Source organism: Trichoplusia ni, chromosome 1 (genome assembly GCF_003590095.1).
Source record: "Trichoplusia ni isolate ovarian cell line Hi5 chromosome 1, tn1, whole genome shotgun sequence".
Taxonomy (NCBI): Eukaryota; Metazoa; Arthropoda; class Insecta; order Lepidoptera; family Noctuidae; genus Trichoplusia; species Trichoplusia ni.
The window spans coordinates 1017353-1038522 of NC_039478.1; the positions used below are offsets into that span (position 1 = coordinate 1017353).

General features: G+C 33.3%; 1 protein-coding gene across 3 annotated transcripts; it reads left to right on the forward strand.

Moving 5' to 3' along the window:
* Nucleotides 1–348: 348 nt before the first annotated feature.
* LOC113501072 (DENN domain-containing protein 1A-like) lies at nt 349–14697 on the forward strand. Of its 3 annotated transcripts, XM_026882112.1 has the most exons (14): nt 349–629; nt 1557–1712; nt 1903–2040; nt 3084–3267; nt 3360–3617; nt 3735–3836; nt 4042–4154; nt 4438–4546; nt 4723–4911; nt 6822–6854; nt 8455–8561; nt 9138–9348; nt 10022–10444; nt 12771–14697. In XM_026882112.1, the coding sequence occupies exons 1-14, from the start codon at nt 613–615 to the stop codon at nt 13014–13016; spliced, it is 2286 nt and encodes a 761-aa protein (XP_026737913.1). In that variant the 5' UTR covers nt 349–612; the 3' UTR covers nt 13017–14697. The 3 variants fall into 3 exon arrangements, with proteins under 3 accessions (XP_026737913.1, XP_026737988.1, XP_026738065.1); XM_026882187.1 differs by lacking the exon at nt 6822–6854; XM_026882264.1 differs by lacking the exon at nt 10022–10444 and having other exon boundaries at nt 351–629.
* Nucleotides 14698–21170: the final 6473 nt, after the last annotated feature.

A 21170-nucleotide genomic window follows, 5' to 3' on the forward strand; every position in this document is an offset into this window, starting at 1 on the left:
TTAAAAACACGATACCTGTATGCAAATATAAATAATGAAGTAAAATGTTATAGAATGTTCTTAGAAATACAAAATTTTAACGCTTTTAAGTTTGATGGAAGAAGTTTGTTTAAAACCATTACGAATACAATGAAATATTTTAACAGATAGTACCAGTATGTAGTGTACAATGTATGGATAATATAATTATAATTATTATCGATCGCAATGTCAAAATCGATCTTCGTATTTCTGCGTAAAACGGAACGTGGTAGTCGTCTGTCGACGTGTGATGTTCCATAGTCAAAGCAAAGTCGGAGTGTCTACATTTTTAGCATTAACTATGTATCGTTGGTTGTCCTCTTCCTGTATTAGTAACAGAGATAGTGTGATCTCATGTTGTAATTAGTCAATTAATAATATTGCTGGGTCTGGAAAGAGGCAGTAACATCGTCCGTCTTTCGTAATAGTTTGGAAATAGAGAGGTAAAATTCTCAAAAAATGTTTTACACCATTCGAAGGTAGTTTTCTATGGCTTGTGATGTTTCCTGAAAAGTGTATTTTTTAATACTATACTGGCGCTGGGGTAGTGTGGAAGATGTAATCAAAATTTCATATGCTCCACGTCGAGACATGGGTTCCAGAATAAGGTAATTATTAACATTTTGACAACTTTTTTACTATATTGCACTATTGTCTTTTTCATTCTTAAGTTGCATACATTCAGGACAGAATACGCTTAACCTCTTGAACTTGGTATTTTGAAGCAGAACATCATGTAACTCCATCTTGCTTTTTAGTATTATTTACCTTTCAGTATTGTATGAACGATTGCTCTCAACGCTTGATAAGAGTCTCAATCCGTGTCGTCCGTTGATATTGTTCGTTTCCTGTAATGGGGTCCAGCTAAAATATTTTTTATTCCCAAGCAAAGTTTGTTTTGATTTATTACATTAAAACAATGAGAAATAGTTCTAACCCTTGTTCTTATTTACCAAATACGTTTCACAATCGATTTTTTAGTATAATATATTATTAGACCAGACAAACTTGATTAAGATAATTTATTCTTTAGTAAATTTATTGAAAATCACAATTATTTGAGTATACATTTTAATTTGACTTATTATTTTTTATTGTGAGATAGAAAATAATAAAACTAATAAAAATGAGGTGTGTGAAATGAGAGCATCTTTATTTAATTGCGAAACATTTGCTTAAAAAACATATTCAACAACTATGATATAAAATATTACAAGCATTTTATCTATAATAACATGAATCTGTCACACATGTTAAGAATATAGTTCAAGCATTATACTGTATACACTGTTGAAAGATACTTATTCCAGTATATCCTCGGTTAACTACAGTGAGTGTATCCAACTGTGACTGATCTTGGCTCATTTGACACATGATCGCGAGGCAGTATGACTAATATGTGAGATAATATATTTAATGTACTGTACAACCATGATAGAATGAACTGCCGAAGGTCATAAGTATTTTAGATAAACTAAATCATGAACAATTATGGCAATTAGTCATAAGGTTTATCAACTATTTTCTGATTTCAGAGACACGGTACGCTTCTTATTTGAATTATTTTGTGAAGTATCACCAGGTGATAATCAAAGGGAACCTTATATTACTCGAAAATATCCAGAATCATATAGAAATGAAGAGGAGTTGAAAAATATACCAAAATTTACATTTCCATGTCAGCTAGAAAAGTAAGTAGTTTTTTGTTAATTATTTCTTCATAAAACAGTAATGACGTAGTGGTTTCTTAGGTTTACGCGAATGTTAGACATTGAAATGAAACTACTTTTATGGATTTTATCGCCAGTTATGACTTACTTTGAAAATATATTCTAGGAATGTAAATATTTGATTAACATCTACATTATTTCTTATTTTCAGTTCATTTGCACAACACTATTCGTTTGTGTTGACCTCAGAGGATTCCAAGTACACGTTTTGTTTTTGCCGATATGACCCCAAAGCGAACACAGCTCAAGTGTTGTTATCACATTTACCATGGCATGACATATTTTACAAGTAAGTATGGCTTATAAGCATTTCTTTTCTACTCTAAAAATATTAATTCTCTGTTGAAACTTAATGCCTGGGTATCTTTGTTCTGTTTTTGAGCCATATTGATAGTGTGATTTAAATTAGTTCTTTTATCATTCAAAGTTTGGCAAAGTTAAATATTATATTTCTTTAAGGAAAGTTTCACCATAATCATAAGTCTATTATTATAAAAAAATACTTTAGTTGTGTTGTATATCAAGACCATTTTATGAATGCAAGAGTTGATTGTCAAATAAAAACTCAAGTCATGATGTATTTGTGTTTTGAATATTTATAAGCTGTGCCAATTATGTGACTATTTTCAATGCAGTTGCGAAATCTTTAAAAAAGACAATGCTTGCTGATTTAATATCTTGTGGCTAGTGCTTACTTATGTTTGTTGTTTGCTAAAGGTATATTATACCAATCTATAGCTTAAATATTGGTCATTTATTTCTGTGATCTGACATCATTTCACTTATTAATGACACACCCATATTAATGCTGTTCTGAGTGACAACAAAGGAAATATGCCGATGAGCTTTGAAACCTTCTATTCAACCTTAAATATCTCATAACAATAAAGGTCAGAAGTGAAATCTCTTAACAATGAATTGAATCATTTGCTGTACACCTATCTATGTATGCGTATAATGTTTTATCCCGCACTTTGTAATTATACCATGGCGAAAGTTTAGTTTACTATAACTTCTCTATAAGATTTTTTTTAATATCCGATTTTTGATCCCTTTGCTGGGCAAAGGCCTCCCATTTTTCGTCCAGACCTCTATCAAGTCTCTATCCCTATCTTTTGCGATTTCTGGCCAGGTGCGCCCCGCATATTTGACTAGAACACTAGGGTAATGATACTTCGCGGCGGACGACCTCGGCGACCATATTATGCGAATGAGTATTCAAAAAGAGCTTACCATCATATTTGCGAATTATTTAAATTGAGTTATGAATAACAGCCATGTTCCAGTTAATATAATTAGGAGTATTATTACAGAAATCCTTTTCCTTTTCAGGTTACTCAATTGTATTGCAAATTTAATAAATAGTCCAGAAAGAGGGGAATTGACTTCATTTCTAGAAGCATGTCGTATAAGGCCGCCTATGCCCGGGCACACGCTCAAAGTGACCTACAATGCAGGTCACAGCGTTTTCACATGCCAGTGTCCTGACAATAAACTACCAAGTATTCCAGAAAATGTGAGTATGGTTTTCATCTGCTAGTGTAATAATTTTATCAGTACTGGTGCTTTAAAATGTTGCTCGTAAAATGTTTAATTTGTTGTTTACAGTGCAACTTAACGGAATACTTCAGTGCCATGGACACGAAGTGCATGGCTGGGTTGTGGGCAGCGTTACTCCATGAGCGAAGAGTGGCGATAGTCGCTACGAAGCCTTCGAGATTGTCAGCGTGCGTGCAGGCCGCGAACGCTACGCTCTTCCCAATGTCATGGCAACATATATTCATTCCTATTCTGCCGAAACATCTTGTTGATTACTTGTTGGCGCCAATGCCATTTCTTATTGGAGTTCCTAGGAGTGTGATGGAGGTAAAATTCAATCTGTATATATGTGATCTTGATCACTAAATTTTTTTGCCTCAATATCAACCAAGATGCACATGTATTTTGTTGAACCTAAATATATATTTTTCTATTGTATTTCAGAGTGTGAGAATGTCAGAAATTGGTGATGTGGTTATATTAGATGTAGATGCGAACGAGCTGAGAACCCCCTTCAATGATTTGGAAAGTCTTCCCTCTGATCTGGTAAGTTAACTAAACTTCCAACACAAAATAAATGTTAAAAACTGGGTGACTTTCTAATAGAACCGAAATTCATCAAAATTTTAACATTTAGAGAACTGACTTTTAGTAATGTTATTTTACTTAAAAAAAAATATATAAAATTTAATTTAATATTAATGAATTTTATGGGGTTTTGTTTATTAACAATAATTATTGTTACTTTCAGGTGTCAAGTTTGAAAAAAGCTTTAAGTGATAAGAATGCTCTGGGTGATGCTGTGTCCCGTGCGTTTCTGCGCGCGCTTGTGTGTTTGATAGGTGGATATCGTGATGCTATTAAGTAAGCTATTTGTGTGAATCGTTATAAATACCATAAGCTTGTATAAATGTAGTAACAATTAACATTGTTTTTGCTAGAATGTTTTGTATGATCGTAATGTGTGTATGTGTTATATATTTCTATTTACCGTAGTTTAATAATCTAAATCCATCAAAACCAATAAATGTCCTTTGAATAAATATATAAGACTAGATGGTTTAATATCAATTTTTCAATCAATCAATTCAAAATATTACTACGATGTAAAAAATATTATTAAATTAGTACTTATTGTTTGTCTTAGGATTGAGAATGGTCAGCTGATAACTTTTAATCCAGAAGCTTTTATTAGGACGAGAAAAAACATGCAACCATTCCTTAAAAAAATATTACAATCACAAATATTTCGCCAGGTAAGTGTATTATATGATTTTCATTACCATTTATCTCAAATCATACATTTATTTTAATACCAATGTAAAATATGCAAACACTGTATGAGCTTTTATATTTGGAACCTAAATATGATCGATATTAGGTTCAATATTCCATAACATACGCATTAGCAAACGAAATATACCTTTGACAGTTTATTGACGAGAGATTGGATCTGCTTAACTCTGGGCGCGGTTTCAATGACGAGTTCGAAGTGGAGTGCAACCATTATGCCGACAAGCTGAATACTGGTAGCGGGCAGAAGCTGAAACAGCAGTACAGAGACTGGGCTAAAACTGTCAAAAAAGAAGGCGGGGCCTTCTTCAAAAATATGAAAGACAAGGTAATTTAAACATCTGCCTTTTATTTTGCTGCTTGGTATGTTTTTTTTAGTTTTGTTGTAAAATATTTTTTTAACTTTACTGCTTTTAACAAAATGCTTGTGATCATTACGTTAATACGCTGTGATAATATATATATATACTAGCTGTTGCCCGCGACTTCGTCCGCGTGGTTAGAAGATATAATTTATACCTGCCTTCTATCTATCTATCTGCCTTCTATCTATCTTGTAGGATTCAGTCAGCGTTTGCAATGTAAGCGCAAAATTGTGTTTTTTTACGACCTCACACTAGAAACCTCAAAAATTGTAGCCTATGTGTTATTCTGATGTATAAGCTATATTGTGGTAAAGTTTCATTCAAATCCATTCAGTAGTTTTTACGTAAAAGAGTAACAAACATCCATACATCCATACTTACAAACTTTCGCCTTTATAATAGTAGTAGGATTATTCTTACCCTGCTTCAAAGCAATCAAAAAAAATAACTGGCCATTTTTTATAGTTTTAATTGTTCCAATTTTGTCGTTTAAACGCAGAACTTTATACTTTATGTCGTCTGTCAATCGATTATAATTGATCGATAATTCAAATCAACAATATTAAAAACTCAAAATGATACACGTAATGCGTGCTTACTCGTCGTGTAAAAATCATTTATATAATACGAAATAATAGAAAGTAGATCAACGTATGTATTTTATTATTAATTTTGCGTGAGACTTGCTGGCTGTTTTATCATCGACATAATTGATGGTAGTCACGAGCGAATACGGAATACCATTGTTGCAAATACACGTCTGATATGACAATCTTTTTTTCTATTAAACAGATTATCTATATTTGTATATTAACAGCTTTTATAATTTCTAAAAAACTTCATGTGTATATATATATCTATAGTATATATATCTATTTTTAATATATCATCTTCTTGTGTGTTGTGTTTTCATCGCACGTTTTGTAACAATAGGTTTTCAATCTGTGTACATTTTCACCCGCCATGTAGATTAATGGATAATATTAGCTTTTTCCAAATTACGTTTCTACTAAAATACGTTTTTCATTTTGCGACTGCGCTCTCACTTCTCTGTTTGATTACACTTTCAATAACTGTCGTATTTGGTATCAAATGACGGATGAAATAAAATTTTGCTGTGTTATCGTTAATGTCAGGATATATCTACTAAACAATTAACAACACGTAACTAAAGTTTTAAAATAAGAGTCTAAACTTAGGACGTAAACATTTTCTTAACTTTCTTCATGAAATTAATGGATAGAAATAAAACATTATTTTTAATTCGTTTAAATAGTATATGAACATCTTCTCTACGATACAACATTGCAAGTAACTTGTTAACGTGTCCAAAATAGGTGCAACTTTTTATGATGGAATGAAATGAAAATGGTTAACTCTTTATATTATACATCCTTATCTTCAGCATACATCTTAACGGAAAACCAACGAAAAGCTTTTCCTCACATATTTCTATGAATTTATGCTGTAATATTGCCATCATGTGTACTTACTCGTAATTATATAAATAGATTGAAATAAAAGATACTCGAAAAGTGTATGCAGACATATTTCTGTAACTACCAAAATCAGAGGTTAGCCAGTGAAATATGATTATCACAGTTCACTTCTATTGACTCTGATCTATATTAATGTTGTCTAGCTAAAACGTATTATGTAAAATATACTTTATATAAATATTAAATAACATAAGTCTATACTCAATTCTTTACAAACACTCCACATTGCATAAAAAATATTAAAAAATAAACGTCAACAATTGTGGAAACTATCGTTGTGTAATAACCTTAAAAGACTAACCTCTATGCATGCATGCTGTAAGTACCCTTTGGAGCGAGATTTTCTTTTAGCTTTAAAATATGACTATTTACAGGCAAACCCAGCAATGCAATCGGCGGTCAAAACGGTGAGTCCTAGTGAACGTTGTATCTGTCTGATGTTACTGCACTGTTATACATAACTTGGTGGAGAATACTTTTAATGTAAATTATGTAGACATTATGTTTTTTTTTTCAAGGTGATGGTATTACGGTGTACAGCCTGTGTATATGTATTAATTTGTATTCCTTTTTAATCGGCTCTGTCTTGTATATTTATAATGTATATATATTAACAATGTATATTGTCATTTTCAAGCTTATGTATTGCATTTATTTCTTATGTATATGGTTTTGGTCTCAATTTATTATTGTATTTATATTAAAAAAATATTATTATCGTAAGTTTATTGAAATATTTATGATTGTTATTTAATGCATGATATATAAGACAAAATGTGTGTTGCTTGATCGATATTTCTATGATATGATATGTTTTACACGAAGAAATATACAAAAAAGCACATTTTTATATAATTTTCATTATACATATATTTCTCCTGTTATATAGTTTAGAAGTGTAAATATTTTATTTGTTCATATTGTAAATATTTTAAGCTATGTATAAATTAGAGTCACTATAAACCATCTGTAGATAAAAAAATTGGGAGGACGCAACGGTTATTGTTAAGGTGAAAAAGTAAAAACAGAATTAATTCTTATACGAACTGTCTTACGTCTGATTTTACATTGACACTAAACATTTAAGAAGTTGGACGCATTATTCTGTGTTTAAAGTCCTTAACAGAATCCGTTGCTTTCTTGAGTAGCTCACAACGTAGACGCCTATTGTAAGAATAAAGTATAAACTCCACGAAGTTACGAATAGCAGATGCTTTCAAAATTTAAATTTAATATATCCTGCACTGGGTCCCGTTCTCTTCTGGCTATATACGACACTGTTTATTGCATGCAATCGCGTATCACGTTAAGAATTACAATGCACTCGTTCCACAAACGTATTATGCGTAATTGTTATACCGTTTCGACCATACTTTCCGTACATATATAACTATATAACTGATAAAAAGGCAAATATAGTACTTGTTTATTAATAATGTTATTCTGAAATCCTTTCAAACAGACGATTCTCTTCACTAAAATGATAGTAAAACGGTTTGTACATTAAATAAGGGTTTAGAAAGTGGCTGCTAAAACTTAAAGAATGCTACATTAGTTAATGTAAAATTAATCGAGGAAAACCAATGATATATATTGGTTGTGTAAGGTTTGCACAAAACTTTAAAGTTATCAAAGATTGTTGTGTCGTTTATGTTAAAATTTTAATATATAATTACCAGTCCTGCTGGTTGCCACAGTTCGTTGTAATTTTAGGTTTGAAAGCAAAAAGTATGAATTCACTATTATTAATCTGAGATCTAAAAATGCTTTGTAAGTTTTTTTTTCATTTGAAAAAATACCTACAAAAAAGCATTTTCATTTTAAAAACGTCAGTAGTTGTTAGTTATTACATTTATTGTTCTATTTAGTGCCGTAAACGAATCGTTATTTCAGATTTCTTATGCACAATAAAGTACTTAATTAAATAATCGAATTATCGCATGTTATTCGTTTCAGATTTTGTTACATGTAATTTATGATTCTAATGTAAAGTTACTGTTGATTTAGGTCCGTCAAGGTGGTAAGAATATGAAATCGGCGGTTAAAGGCCTGAAGAATAAAATACCTAGGACAGGGTCGCGTCCGTCATCTATAAACACTACGGACGATAGCAGGTAAATATAACGAGATTAAAAACAAAAAGCTTTATTTCCAGTATTTTTTACGTAACATAAGTAAGAAATACCATAAGTTACTCAAAAGTTTATTTGACTCTACAATGTATTTCGGTCTTAAATGTAACTAAGTAGCAATTGTGGACCCTGTTGGGCTTGAAAAATAATCCACGCCACATTACGTTGACATTATATTAAAGGATGCAACAACAAAGAAAAATGGAAAAATGTAATAAAATTGTCTTTAAAATAGTATCTAATCATGAAACAGCGAATAGTAAGTTTCTTCTTCATGACGAAAAGAACGCACAACTAGACTAGTAGTTATTAAACTGACTTTATAATTGTACAACTTTGAAGCTGGGATAGCCTAGCAGTATCACAAAGCACGAATTGAGTTTTCGAATGTTGTGTGCTTTTTAAAATTAAATGTGTATTGGGAAGCACATCGGGTTCTGTGCACCTGCGCTTGCGCACACGTTTATGCACTTTTTCCCTGCATCGCCGGCTGGTATCTTGCTATCTAGCTAGAATGATGTCAGGACAAATTGTAACAATAGTTTTGTGCTTGTGCAGGTTTTCGTGCGGGTCCGCAACGCCGGTGTCGTCGGACTCGTCGGACTCGACGCCCGCGCACGACGCGCCGCCGCCGCGGGGCGCCCCGCCCGCGCTCCCGCTCGATCTCCTCACCGAGATGGAGTACCTCTTCGCCAACAAGAACGCACAACGCCGCGACAGCTTCCCCAACAGTTCGCACAACTCTGAAATCAGTCTTCCAGACAAAGCAGTAAGTGACAAGCGACTTTGCACTCTATTACTGTGAATGTAGATGTCGTCCTTGTAGCCACTTGTTAGACGCTTGTGTTCTCCTGTCAGTTCGTCATGCTTGTTAGTATAGAATCACGACTTTCGATACGCCACTTTGCATATGTAAATTTCGTATGGCAGTCATCTCTCGTTTAGAATCTTCATGTAAGTTATTAGATTAGTGGGTTATTATGATTACAGTTGGTACAAGCTCTCATCTGAGTGATTCAAATTGAGTTACGCCGTTAGAATAAATTTGCAATTGGTTTTCTTAGTATGTATCGTTTGGGGTAAAGCAATTTTATAAATATGCTTTTTGAACTCGTATCGAAAGAGTGATTACATTTTTTCATAAATAGCTGTGTCATATTAGATACCTTTTTGAAATTATGGTTTCGATTTTTGTTCTCATTTGATATTGTAGTTTGTTACATTAGTGATGTTGGCTTACTTTATTTTAAAAAGGTATCGCATCCATATCTGTCGTATGAAATCTTGTTATGCTTATTTATTGACATACCTATGTAACAGGCTTCCGTACACCCGATGCTTAGTTATTAGTTCTGTCCATATTGTTCAGTATCATGTGAATGCGTTACTAGCATGTACGCTCCTAGGAGCACCGTGGCACATTATTTAATTTTATTTTGCAGAAAACACTGTCACCATGTCTCCCACCCCGGTTACCGGAACGTCCCCAACTCCCAGTCCGTTACCCAATAATTTCCACGAGGAAACTAATTGATTTGTCTGATGCGCCCAAGCCGCCACCGCGCGCGACGCCAGCCGCGACGCTTCAAAATCTACACTTTGTCAGTAAAATCACAAAAAACGATGTGAAAACTACGCCAGACTTCCATACCAGCACGATACGCTTCACAGAAGGCAATGACAAGGCAAAATTAAAATTGACCCTGTCGACAAATCAGAGAAAAATGTCTCAAACGAGCGCGCCACCGCCATGTAACGGCACCGCGCGGCAGCTCGCGGCCCCCGCAGTAGGTAGGCCCAGCCTAGAGGGCGCGCGGCCGCGGCTCGCCGCACACCTACCTTCCTTCAAGGGGAAAGTTCAAGAGGTAATTCTGATATGCACATTTGTAATCATATCGATTTTGTACCTTGTTATAAAACAGAAAATGATAGCGTACGTGCCTTGAGCTCCAAGAGTGAAATGTTTGCACTAACTCACGAAGTTTGACTATATATTTACTTAAACATTAATATAAAATATATAATCTACTGTTCATGATTAAGAAATAATAATATTTATCTAACACGCAAGATCCCCCTATTCCTCACTACATTTATCTACCACTTCTGTGAACTTATTTGCCTTTTTAATATTAAGCATGGTGGAAAGGTGTTGTGAAGTACAAGACTATACATTGATTGTACATTAGTAATCAAATCCGCAAAGTTACCGCTGTGCATGATATATACATGATTGAAGAGAGTAACGAAATATTATTCTACATTGTGCAATCGTTTGCCAGATGACACGAAATCATTGTGACTTCACTTAAGTCGTTGAGAAGCTACGACAATAGTCGTTCGTTTCTTTTTAAAAGGTAAATATGGAATTGAAATTTGTGTAAAAAGTGATAAGTGCTAAGCGATCCTTGTGTCCAACTCAGTTAACAATTCGGTATAAAAGCTCCCGAATAATCGTGACGTGTGCTGACTAATGCCAAATTTTAAATCTGTTACGTTTAGATCTTGACCAGTACTTAAACATAATTAGCTAATTATAATGAGAATGTTAAATAATTATATTTTCACCTTGCTTTCTACTTAAAAGCTTAAGTTAAATGCTTAAGTTTTTACTAAGACACTATTTTCTAGAACTATTTTGTTACCGCTGACATTTATATAGAAACGTTCCTACTAGTTCTATTGAACATGTTTTTTTATAAATTTTTACTTTATTGTCACTAATAATTATCATAAATATACTTTGAATTATCACTCAAAATGCGTTAGACGCTGTAGCGTATTATAATAAATAAGGCTAAGCTTTATATTTTTGTACGTGGTTGAGTACTAAGTCGATATTGCCTATTGGCGTTTTGACCATGGACTATGATGTATAAGTATAATTATAAATGATCTCATATTGTGATGCTAGATTGTTTAAGGTTAGATTAACAAGTACTGAAAAGTAAAATGAAATGTGGACGTTGCGATCTGCATGAAATATTTTGATGTCACTTAAACAATATAACTAGTGGGAAGAAGAACGGTACGTCTCTGTATTTTGTATTCTTATCATATATTTATATAAATATATTATGGCACGAGCACTTGTATATAATTCACTATCTGTCGTCCTATAGCAAGATCATGCTTACATAGAACTTGCAAATGCATGTTACTAAATATACCTAAGTATGCATAAATTATGGATTTTTATTTTATAGCAGTAGATATACATTGAAGCGATTACAAGGCTGTGGTAATACTTTACTGAGGACAGTCTTTATATTACAAAGAGGCGTTGAGCGACTGCACTGAAACAAAAGAAAAATCAAGGACTGATTTGCTAAAAGTTTTCTGTTATTACCAGTTTATGCAAAATTAGGACGATGATAGTCTCAACGTCTCTAAACCTTGGGTCCATATTCTACCTCGCACTTTTATTTCAATTACTCAAATAAAAAAGACATTTACTTATAAAGTTTGCACCTGTGATCTTACTTGTTTTGTCCAAATCACCAATATTTAATTAATTAACACGGGCAAACTAATTTGACTAATTAAGTTTGATGTCGTTGCACTAAAGGAAGTTTACTAACATAAAAATATTTCTGCTGCACTAATTAATGACTAAATCGTTGTAACTTATTTAAGAAATCATGTGGCGTTGCACATGATATATTAAAAAGTATAAAACAGATAGGATATTAAAAAACGTTTTAATCAGTAACCTTTAAAGTCTAGTAATCCAGGGATATAATTTATTCTGGTCCAATTTGGTTTGATATAGAAATATTTTATAAAATTGTCCATTTCGAACAGCCGGAATGCTGAATTTTCTATTTTATTACACATACAACCATTGTATTGTATTATGTATCTGCATGCTATGAATATTACCAGATTGCTGTTGTCCGCTTGTTTGTTTTTCATATTATTGTTTAGAATTGTAAAAGATAACGCGCATGCTGTGACTATATATTTTTTGAATAATCCCTTATTTACATTTTTGTTCTACGGTGAATTGGAAATAAGCAAATGAAACGAGCTCCACTAACGAGAATAAGTCATCAGAGCGAGAAATGTCCTTAAATTAACTTCGCCTACTTTGACATCTAATTTTTGACTACCCTCATTGAAATAGGTACAGAAGCCTACTCGGGATGTGTCTCGCTTTGTGCTTGTTTAACTCACATATTTCTTTTTCAGTCGTGTGGCTCTGATTCTGATCTCATTAAACTGGATGATTCGCCGACAGACCTAGAAGATTTCGATCCACTCAAGTGTCGTGACAAAAGTCAGAAAGTCGAACAAATCAAGTCTACAGATAGTGCTCTCTTACACGAATACGGACTAGATTTTAGCCAATTCGGTTTGTTAGACTATTCGGCAGGCTCGAGCGCTCGGCCGGACCCCGCCAACACTGTCCCCAAAGGCTGGACCACCTTTAATTAGTACATGTGTTTTTACAACTTCTTTACTTGATGTATATTTGTATAAATTGCATTAGATATTGTATTTAATATAGTGCTTCTTTTTGTTTGTATACAGCATTTTTATTTATTACAGAGAAAGTGATTTATATTATTACAGTAATGCATACTTGAAAATATTGTATATAGTGTTACATATCAATGAGTTGTAAATTAATGCATAAATTGTAATCCGTAACAATGATATTTGTATATGTGTTGTAGATCAATTAGTAAGTTCCAGGTGTACGATAGACGTTTTGTTTAGTGATGGGTGAACAAAGAGATCAAACCTTTTGGAACGTTCTCAGTGCTTCTAGTTTTTCGAATGTAAAGCTTTATTTATGTTAATTGTATTGTTCCTAAATTGTGACTTCGCAGAAATTATTGTCTTACAATAATATGTATTGAAATTATTTGCAGTTACGTTTTTGTTATTAGATTTTGTTTTAACAATTTTATAGCCATTTAAAGTGATAGACAGATTCTCAATATTTTGTATTGCAATATTTATGACATGAGACATTCAGTTATATATTTACAACATCGTATTTAACACAGTATAATTATGTAATTAAAAGTACAACTAGCTGTTTATAAGATATTGGAATTATTTTGTCTAAATCTATATTTGTTTATATATTGGAAATTATTTCTTAAGGTGCTTTGTAAGAAATAGGACTCGTATTATGCGAATGAACTTGTGGTGCGGGTACGGGCAGTGTCTCGATTCCATACCAAATGTCATAATACAAATAATAAAGTGAATTTTCAATTTGAAATCGCGTTTACAATTTAATGATTTTATAGGTAACAATTTGTTATTGAATTTTATTTTATATATATGCATTTTAATTGACTATTTGTCATTGAATAATTATGAATTGATTGCGGAGTGAATTGAGGACGCTGTTGTACCCACCCTATTACGAGTTCGAGGTTTAATAAGAAAAATATGATTGTAGTCTATCTCGTACCTACAAAGTGACAGTTAATAAAAATGCGACTGATATTACTGTACCTATAATAAAAAATGATTTTATAGAAAATAGTTATTGCTTGCAGATTTCGCTGAGTGTCTAGTTTCAGATAATCTAAAGTTCATAATTTGGATGATAGTTCGACCATATTTGTAGAAGCAACTTGAAATTGTGAGACTGAGCTTTGTTCGTGTCAACATGTGTAGGTAGGTAGCCAAATCGTTAATTATGGAACCAGCGTACCTATGTGAATAAGTCGGGCCCTCGCTTGTACCTGATGTAACTAACTGTTCTTACCGACGCTGGTACAGTCTTATGCCTGCATAATACTTGATGGGTATGGAGATATTATTTATAAAGCAGGATGTGCTTAAAGCCTCAAGAAGAATCACAAGAACTTAGCACTTATGAGACTGTAGCAGCATCAAAGAGAAGTAGTTAGAAAGAACTTATGATACGTAATGAAACTAAGTGTGTTACAACGCTTAGTGATCAAACGAAACATACACTGAACTTGTTTGTTTGAATAACAAATTGATTAATGGGTCTGGCTTAAGATAAGCTACGTATCTGTGTGTAGCCGTTATCGACATGATAACTACGCTAACGACACTTAAAATATTGTAGTTACACAATGTGATCCGGGATATATTCCCAATAACCAATAAAAGGATTTACAAAAAATATTCGAGTATTGTTTTTGCTTGATGTAAGTTTTACCATCAGCATATTTCTTAACCTTTTTTGTTGTCTTCTGGGAAAAATAACAGTAGCATTTCTTTTACCAGTGAAAAGAAAAAAAATGCGGAACAGGAGCTTTATTCTGCGGGTATTCCATTTTTTTGGTATCTTTAAAATATTCTTACTATCTTTATATTTTCTTTAAGCGTCTCCAGAACCAAGAAGTTCGGACCTTTTGTGGAGAGGATTTTCTAGAACATTTAAATGACATATGTTATGTGGATGACAAGTTGAGGCTTCAAAAAAGTACTTACGATAAGTATCAAATCCGGAATGCGGCGTTGGAGACTTTATCTTGGTTTGTAACATCCAACGATGTGTGACGGCTTAACGAATACTGAGCTGACTAGATGGCATATTGGAGTATTATTGATGAATAGTTGGAAGCAAATTGCAAGCACAAAGCATCTTAATGTAATGTGTTCATCTAAATAAGTGTTTTGTGTCATAATGATAACCCAAAATATGTCATTTTCTGTAAAACATCCACTTCAAATAATTCGTATGGACAGGGTAACTCTGTCAACGACTCACTCATATAATAGTCTGTATAATAGGTAGGTATCTACTTTAGTTGTAGTGGTAGTAGGCAGGTACAGCCCTACCAAGTTAGAAAAAGTCAACATAGTATGCAGGTAAAAAGACAGTGGTTCCCGTGTGTAAATAATCTACAGAAAAACCTTCTTAAAGCTCTAGCCTCTTTGATATCAACCACAAACTCGGAGCAACTATTCATAAAAAGAATCTGCACTGAAACGTACTTGCATGACATGACAATGTAAAATTCTTGTTATGACGAAATAATTGATTAAACTTCTTGTTCCGAAGCCCCGTAACGCTATACAATGTATTATTTCAAAGTAAGGTTCATTAACGCACAATAAAAATGTGCGAAAAACGTGAAATTGGTACATTAACAATAATTAATGGTGACAACTGTTCGTTACGGCATGAAACTGTGGAAGATCGATACAGGAAATGTGGGCTTCTGAACACAATACAACATATAGATATTTGCGGGAACTACAGATCGACTTACTGTGAGTCTCGATCAAAACGATACCGTAATGAAAATGATGCACAAATCACATCAATTACATTGTCAGCAAGAACGATACCCGATCTTACATTGAAAAAAATCAGTGACCCCTCCGTGAAAAATATAGAGTCCAAACTGAGCAGATTTTCTATTACTACAAAAGTTTCTGGTCTCTACCCTGGACACGATATTCTATCAAAGCGATCAAAGAAGAACAGGCTTAGTGGTAAAAATTACACTTTTAGCGCTTTTGTTCCTAGATGAAAATATGTGAAAATATCGTCTACGTAAATAAAACGTACCTCAGTGAAATCTGATTTGATTGTTTGAAATTACAAGGCAGGTATCAACACTCCTACCTACTTCCTAACAAGTAGAAATGTACTGTGAGTAATAAAATAATCACCAAAGAACAATATAATTATGTTACCTTCACTGCGGATTACGGAAGGTATCGTGCCTCACCCCTTAAAACTTAACACGGTTAATGTAAATTGTGCTTTAATTGTGAGATAAGTGCGTTACCAAGTGAATCTTCTATGTAATCTAAAATTATCTTAACAGATAGGCAAATTATGTAGCTGTCCATGAAGCTAATTTATCTAAGCGAGAGATGATTTTTTCACTTATATTTAGTAATATTAATTAAACGCCTCCTTTTTTTATTTGTTCCTGTTTTCCCTTGATTTATTTCTAGTCTTCTTAGCCATCCTATCCATCAACTACAATCTACAATCTCTAAATACCTATCTCAAGCAGCGGAAACTGATGACTCTTAAACAGAAGGTCTATCTACTAATGTTGTAGTAATCAGTTAGTATTTAGGCGAAACATTTGTATTGGTAAGGTTCTATCTACGCTTATAATCTACGATAAGCTTATTGTTTTGCCAATTGGTAGGTGGGAAAGCGGATAGCCTGTTCCTATGATTTTGGTTAAATGCTTTTTATAATGGTAAAAACCTGCCTTCTTACAGGGTGAATCCACACAAGCACACGGCCATCTAAACTGGTGCTCTGTTTTCATTTTCCTCTAAGAGGGTTCAACGTAAATGAAAATTTACTGATCGTTACTAACCGTAATTCACGAAAAATTCGTAGATAATGCTAGTAAGTTATTATGGAAAAGTAAGGTTTTATAGATGCACAATTCTTTCGATTTAATTCTTATTACCTACTTTAATCTTATGACTTTAAGATAACTACGTATGTGGTAACACTTTTCATATTTCTTGCAAAAATCAAGCAATCAATATCTAAAAATAGGTATTGCATGTGGCCTTTGTATTAATTTTATTAAAATAAGATCTCGAGGTGAAGAAATCGCTCAATATTCATTGCAAAGGTCAACTTTATAAATAATATTGGCTGCTACATCAACTTGCATCTATAAACGGTACTAGGTTTAGGTGTAGATAATTAAAATAGAGAAAATTTAAAACCAGGGTTAGGTAAGCTAATATTTATTTCGCTAAAATTACGTAATTTACACATATAAAGAAATAAGCCTAACTCTCACTAGAAATTTGGTAAACGTCTATTGTATAAATTTCCGTAGTTGTTGTAAGGTGCGTTGTTCTTCGAGCTCTTGTCATCGGCCTGGTATTGGGCCAGCAGCATGGGCCAACCTTTTTCACTGTCCTGTATACCCGGGTTGGCTTCCATCCGCTGTCGAATCTTCGCTGCTTTGGCCACGACCTCGGCGTTCAACATGTTTTCCAGATACCGAAGTTTGTGTGGCAAAACTATCTTGCATTGCTGAAAAGTGAAAGGATATATCAGGTTTTCGATAAAATTAGGAGCTTGACTTTGAGAAATCCCATCTTACTAGTTACTAACAAAGAACCGATAAGTAGGTACAATAGGTACGTTAGGTAGGTAGGTACTGCTAGTTTTGTCGCCAAAAAACCTACTTATTTAAAAAAATACTACTTGCTCTACTTAACCATTTTCCTGTACCGAGAGTCATATGTGAACATTTTTATTAACTGTTGTGTCTATGGCGGGACTGCGAAGTACTTAGTTAAAATGAGCAGTCGTTTTTAATATTTTAGCATTGTCTATACTTAAAAAAAAAAACAAAACAATCGATGTCAAAATTAAAATGATGAAATGTAGCTAAATTATAACTGGTCAACTCGACACCAATTTTAACTTGGTCTGTATTTTTATTATAACTGTCTGTTTGCTTAACAAATACGGCAGCGAAGTAGCACTTATTTGTTTTAATTGGATTGAATTCGGATGTTTGAAACAACACGTAACAAACTCAATAATTTAATTGTGTGATTCTAAATTAAAAATACAGCCCTGTCGGTTTTAATAAACCTTGTTTTATTTTTGGAAAGGTACGTACTAAAATTAATAGAAATGAATGTTAGGCATAGGTGATTCATAGGTTGATAATTCCTCAATTAATTATTACACAGTGGCCTCTTCATCGTCTCGTGCACAGAAATCAGGGAATAAAATAAAATAACCCATTATTATTTCATAACCAACCATACTCGGAAAATAAAGAATATTTTAACCAAAATAATCTATAACAATGCTACGTAATTAAACAGATGCCTTAATGTGTTCCAAAACGGCGCGAAATGAGCAAAAGGTTTGTTAGCAATAACGGCTGGCAAAAATATCAGGCACTCGAATGTGCGAAATCTGTCATAACGGAACAAATAGAGCTTGTGGCCCGTGAGCCACTCATTCCTGACACTAATGGGGTGGAACTGCGATATTGATCCCTTCCCTATCACTCCGCTCCACTGCACTCGAACTTACTAACGCGCACGGTTCTCATTTTTCAATTACTCGCTTACATAAAGATGAAACGGTTTGCACTGAACTGAAAGTTATGGCTAGCATTCATGTCGTATTTACGTTTAGGTTTACAAGCTTTTCGAGATTTATCTTAACTTAGTGAACACGTAATGTTTTTTTTTTTAATTTAAATTTTTACATATCCATTTTAACTATCCAAAATAAGAGTATTTTGACTTTTTTATTTGCCTATCTTGAATAGTAAAAAGCTACGATAAAAATCAAGTATCTACTTGCAGCATTTTTTATGTATTTGATTACGACGTCGAATATAATTTTTTCTACGGTAAAAGATTGATAACATATTACGACTGATAACGAATACTCATGTCAACTGTCTCCATAATTCTGGTTACATTAGGCTTTCGAGCACTATTTATTGAATCGCTTAAAAACGGGTAAAAGATTTGCTAATGTTTTTTCGTTACATATTTTCCTTAATCGCCCATTTTCTTTAGTGCTACAGTGGTCTCACGACTACCGTAGCACGTAGCTTGTGGCCTGACTACGAGTGCTACGAGTCACTTTATTTGACGGCTTGAGTTATTTATGTTGTATTGCCGTTTTGTATACTCGACAGAAGCTTATATTTATGTTTACTGCTACTTTAAGCCATTACCCACTTTAATTCTGGGAAACGGAATAAATATGCTGACTGTCTAAATTGATCAATTAATATTAAGACATGGCAGTTTTAGACTACTCTTGTTTTGGTTGTTTTAATATTTGTGATGCAGGGGTGTTCCAAAACATTTACATCTCATGCAAAAAGGCACCCATTAAAATTGTGAGCGCGGAAAATTTTGAATTGACGAAACTTGATCCTGCTAATCCGGTGTTAGTTTCTCGGAGCGCTGGTATCTGAAGTTTACTTTATTAATTAAATTAAAATTATTTATTTATAACGAGTACATATATTCTTCTCGACATTCTATTACGTGTATCGTATCTATCGTATCGTACTATTTCTTACCATTCATCTGAAATTGAGTGACGACAGTATATATATTTTTTGCAATGTAAATGTAAATTTTAATTCATCTTCAATGAAGTTGAAATATGTAGTTGTCTCATTTCAAAAGCTTGGTCGAGTTTTTCGTGTCTCTATTTATTTTCTATTACCTAATTGATTTATCGTTTTCTACTCTAAGTAGGGATACATGGGTGTATCGTGAAACTCTCTTTCATGATATATTTATACTAATTTGAGGCTATATTTTAATGATATTTATTTTAAAATATTAAGCTCTGAAGTGATTGAAGGAAACAGAAAATTCTCGAACTTTATAATAATTAAAAGTCGCGAGAAAATCAAATGGGCTTCTATGAATTTCTACTGGTCCACAGGTTGCACAATTGCAGCTTTCGAAAAAAATATGGTACCTTACTGACGATAATACCGTTCACAATTGGCCTAAACCTTGTATCATAATCGTACCTAAAGGGAAACGCATTCATGGGAATTATGCAACTTATGCTTTTACAGTTTCACTTATAAGAACTAGAACCAGGTAAGTTTTATTAATTTATTTAGGTTGGCAAAATATCTGTAGGAATAGGATGGTTTTAATGTTCCTCCAAGAATCAAAAGATAACGTTGCTAACAATAATTTACTTACACAGTTCGCTGAGAAGTATAATATAAAAAGCGTGAACAGCAGAAACCGTAGAAACGCCATGGCGGGCAACAAACTGATCGGTTAGAAAACTAATGCAGTTATGTTTAGCACTTGTTATCGTGTTTCATATCAAACACGGCTGTTTACAAAACTAACTGAGAGTTTTGTTTACTAAATCACTAATAACAATGTACTCGCGGTAACTCCGGTAAGGTTTTACATACGAACACAATTAGCTCACCCTACCGCTACTTCAATTGATTGAATAATGCTACTTGATACATTAACACCGAGGATTGTACTTAAACCTGCGCTTGTTTAGTTTAAACAAAGCTTAACAATAACTTTCTTTTTTGGTTTTATCGAAGAGAACTGTATGTCAAGCGCGAATCCAATAAGAACGGGTTCTTTACTTTTTTTTAAAACGTTTCGATTATTTTATTCCTGATCCAGGACAACTTTCAGGAAGGTTTATCTAAAAGTCTACTAAAGAGACAACTAAAAAGGAATTCTTTCAGTACTTACGGTTCAAAAATGTTGGTACATATTTGTCTGATTGAAATTTCATGATTAAAGTAAGTTAATTGATCTTATTCTATCGTGAGTGTGAAGGTTATTAAGTTTTAAGCTTACACAGTTTAATCTTCCATTCTCCGAAATTGGGCATTCCGGATTCAGAATAGTAAATTCAGTTTAGCACATGAAAAGATTTTAGGCTTATTCTCATCACTTTAGTTTACTAAAGTACTAGATCTTAATAGAACCAAAGGCGAGTCTAAAAACAGCTTTTTTTGTAAAGCAGCTTGCCCTCTTTGATGTATCTGTCAGCGGCAACGGCAAACCTTGTTAACTCTGGTCACAGGTGCGGAAGTGACTGCCAAAGCTAAGTTTACTATTGAAAATACTACGGGATGTTGCTGTGAAACTGACCGACGCTCG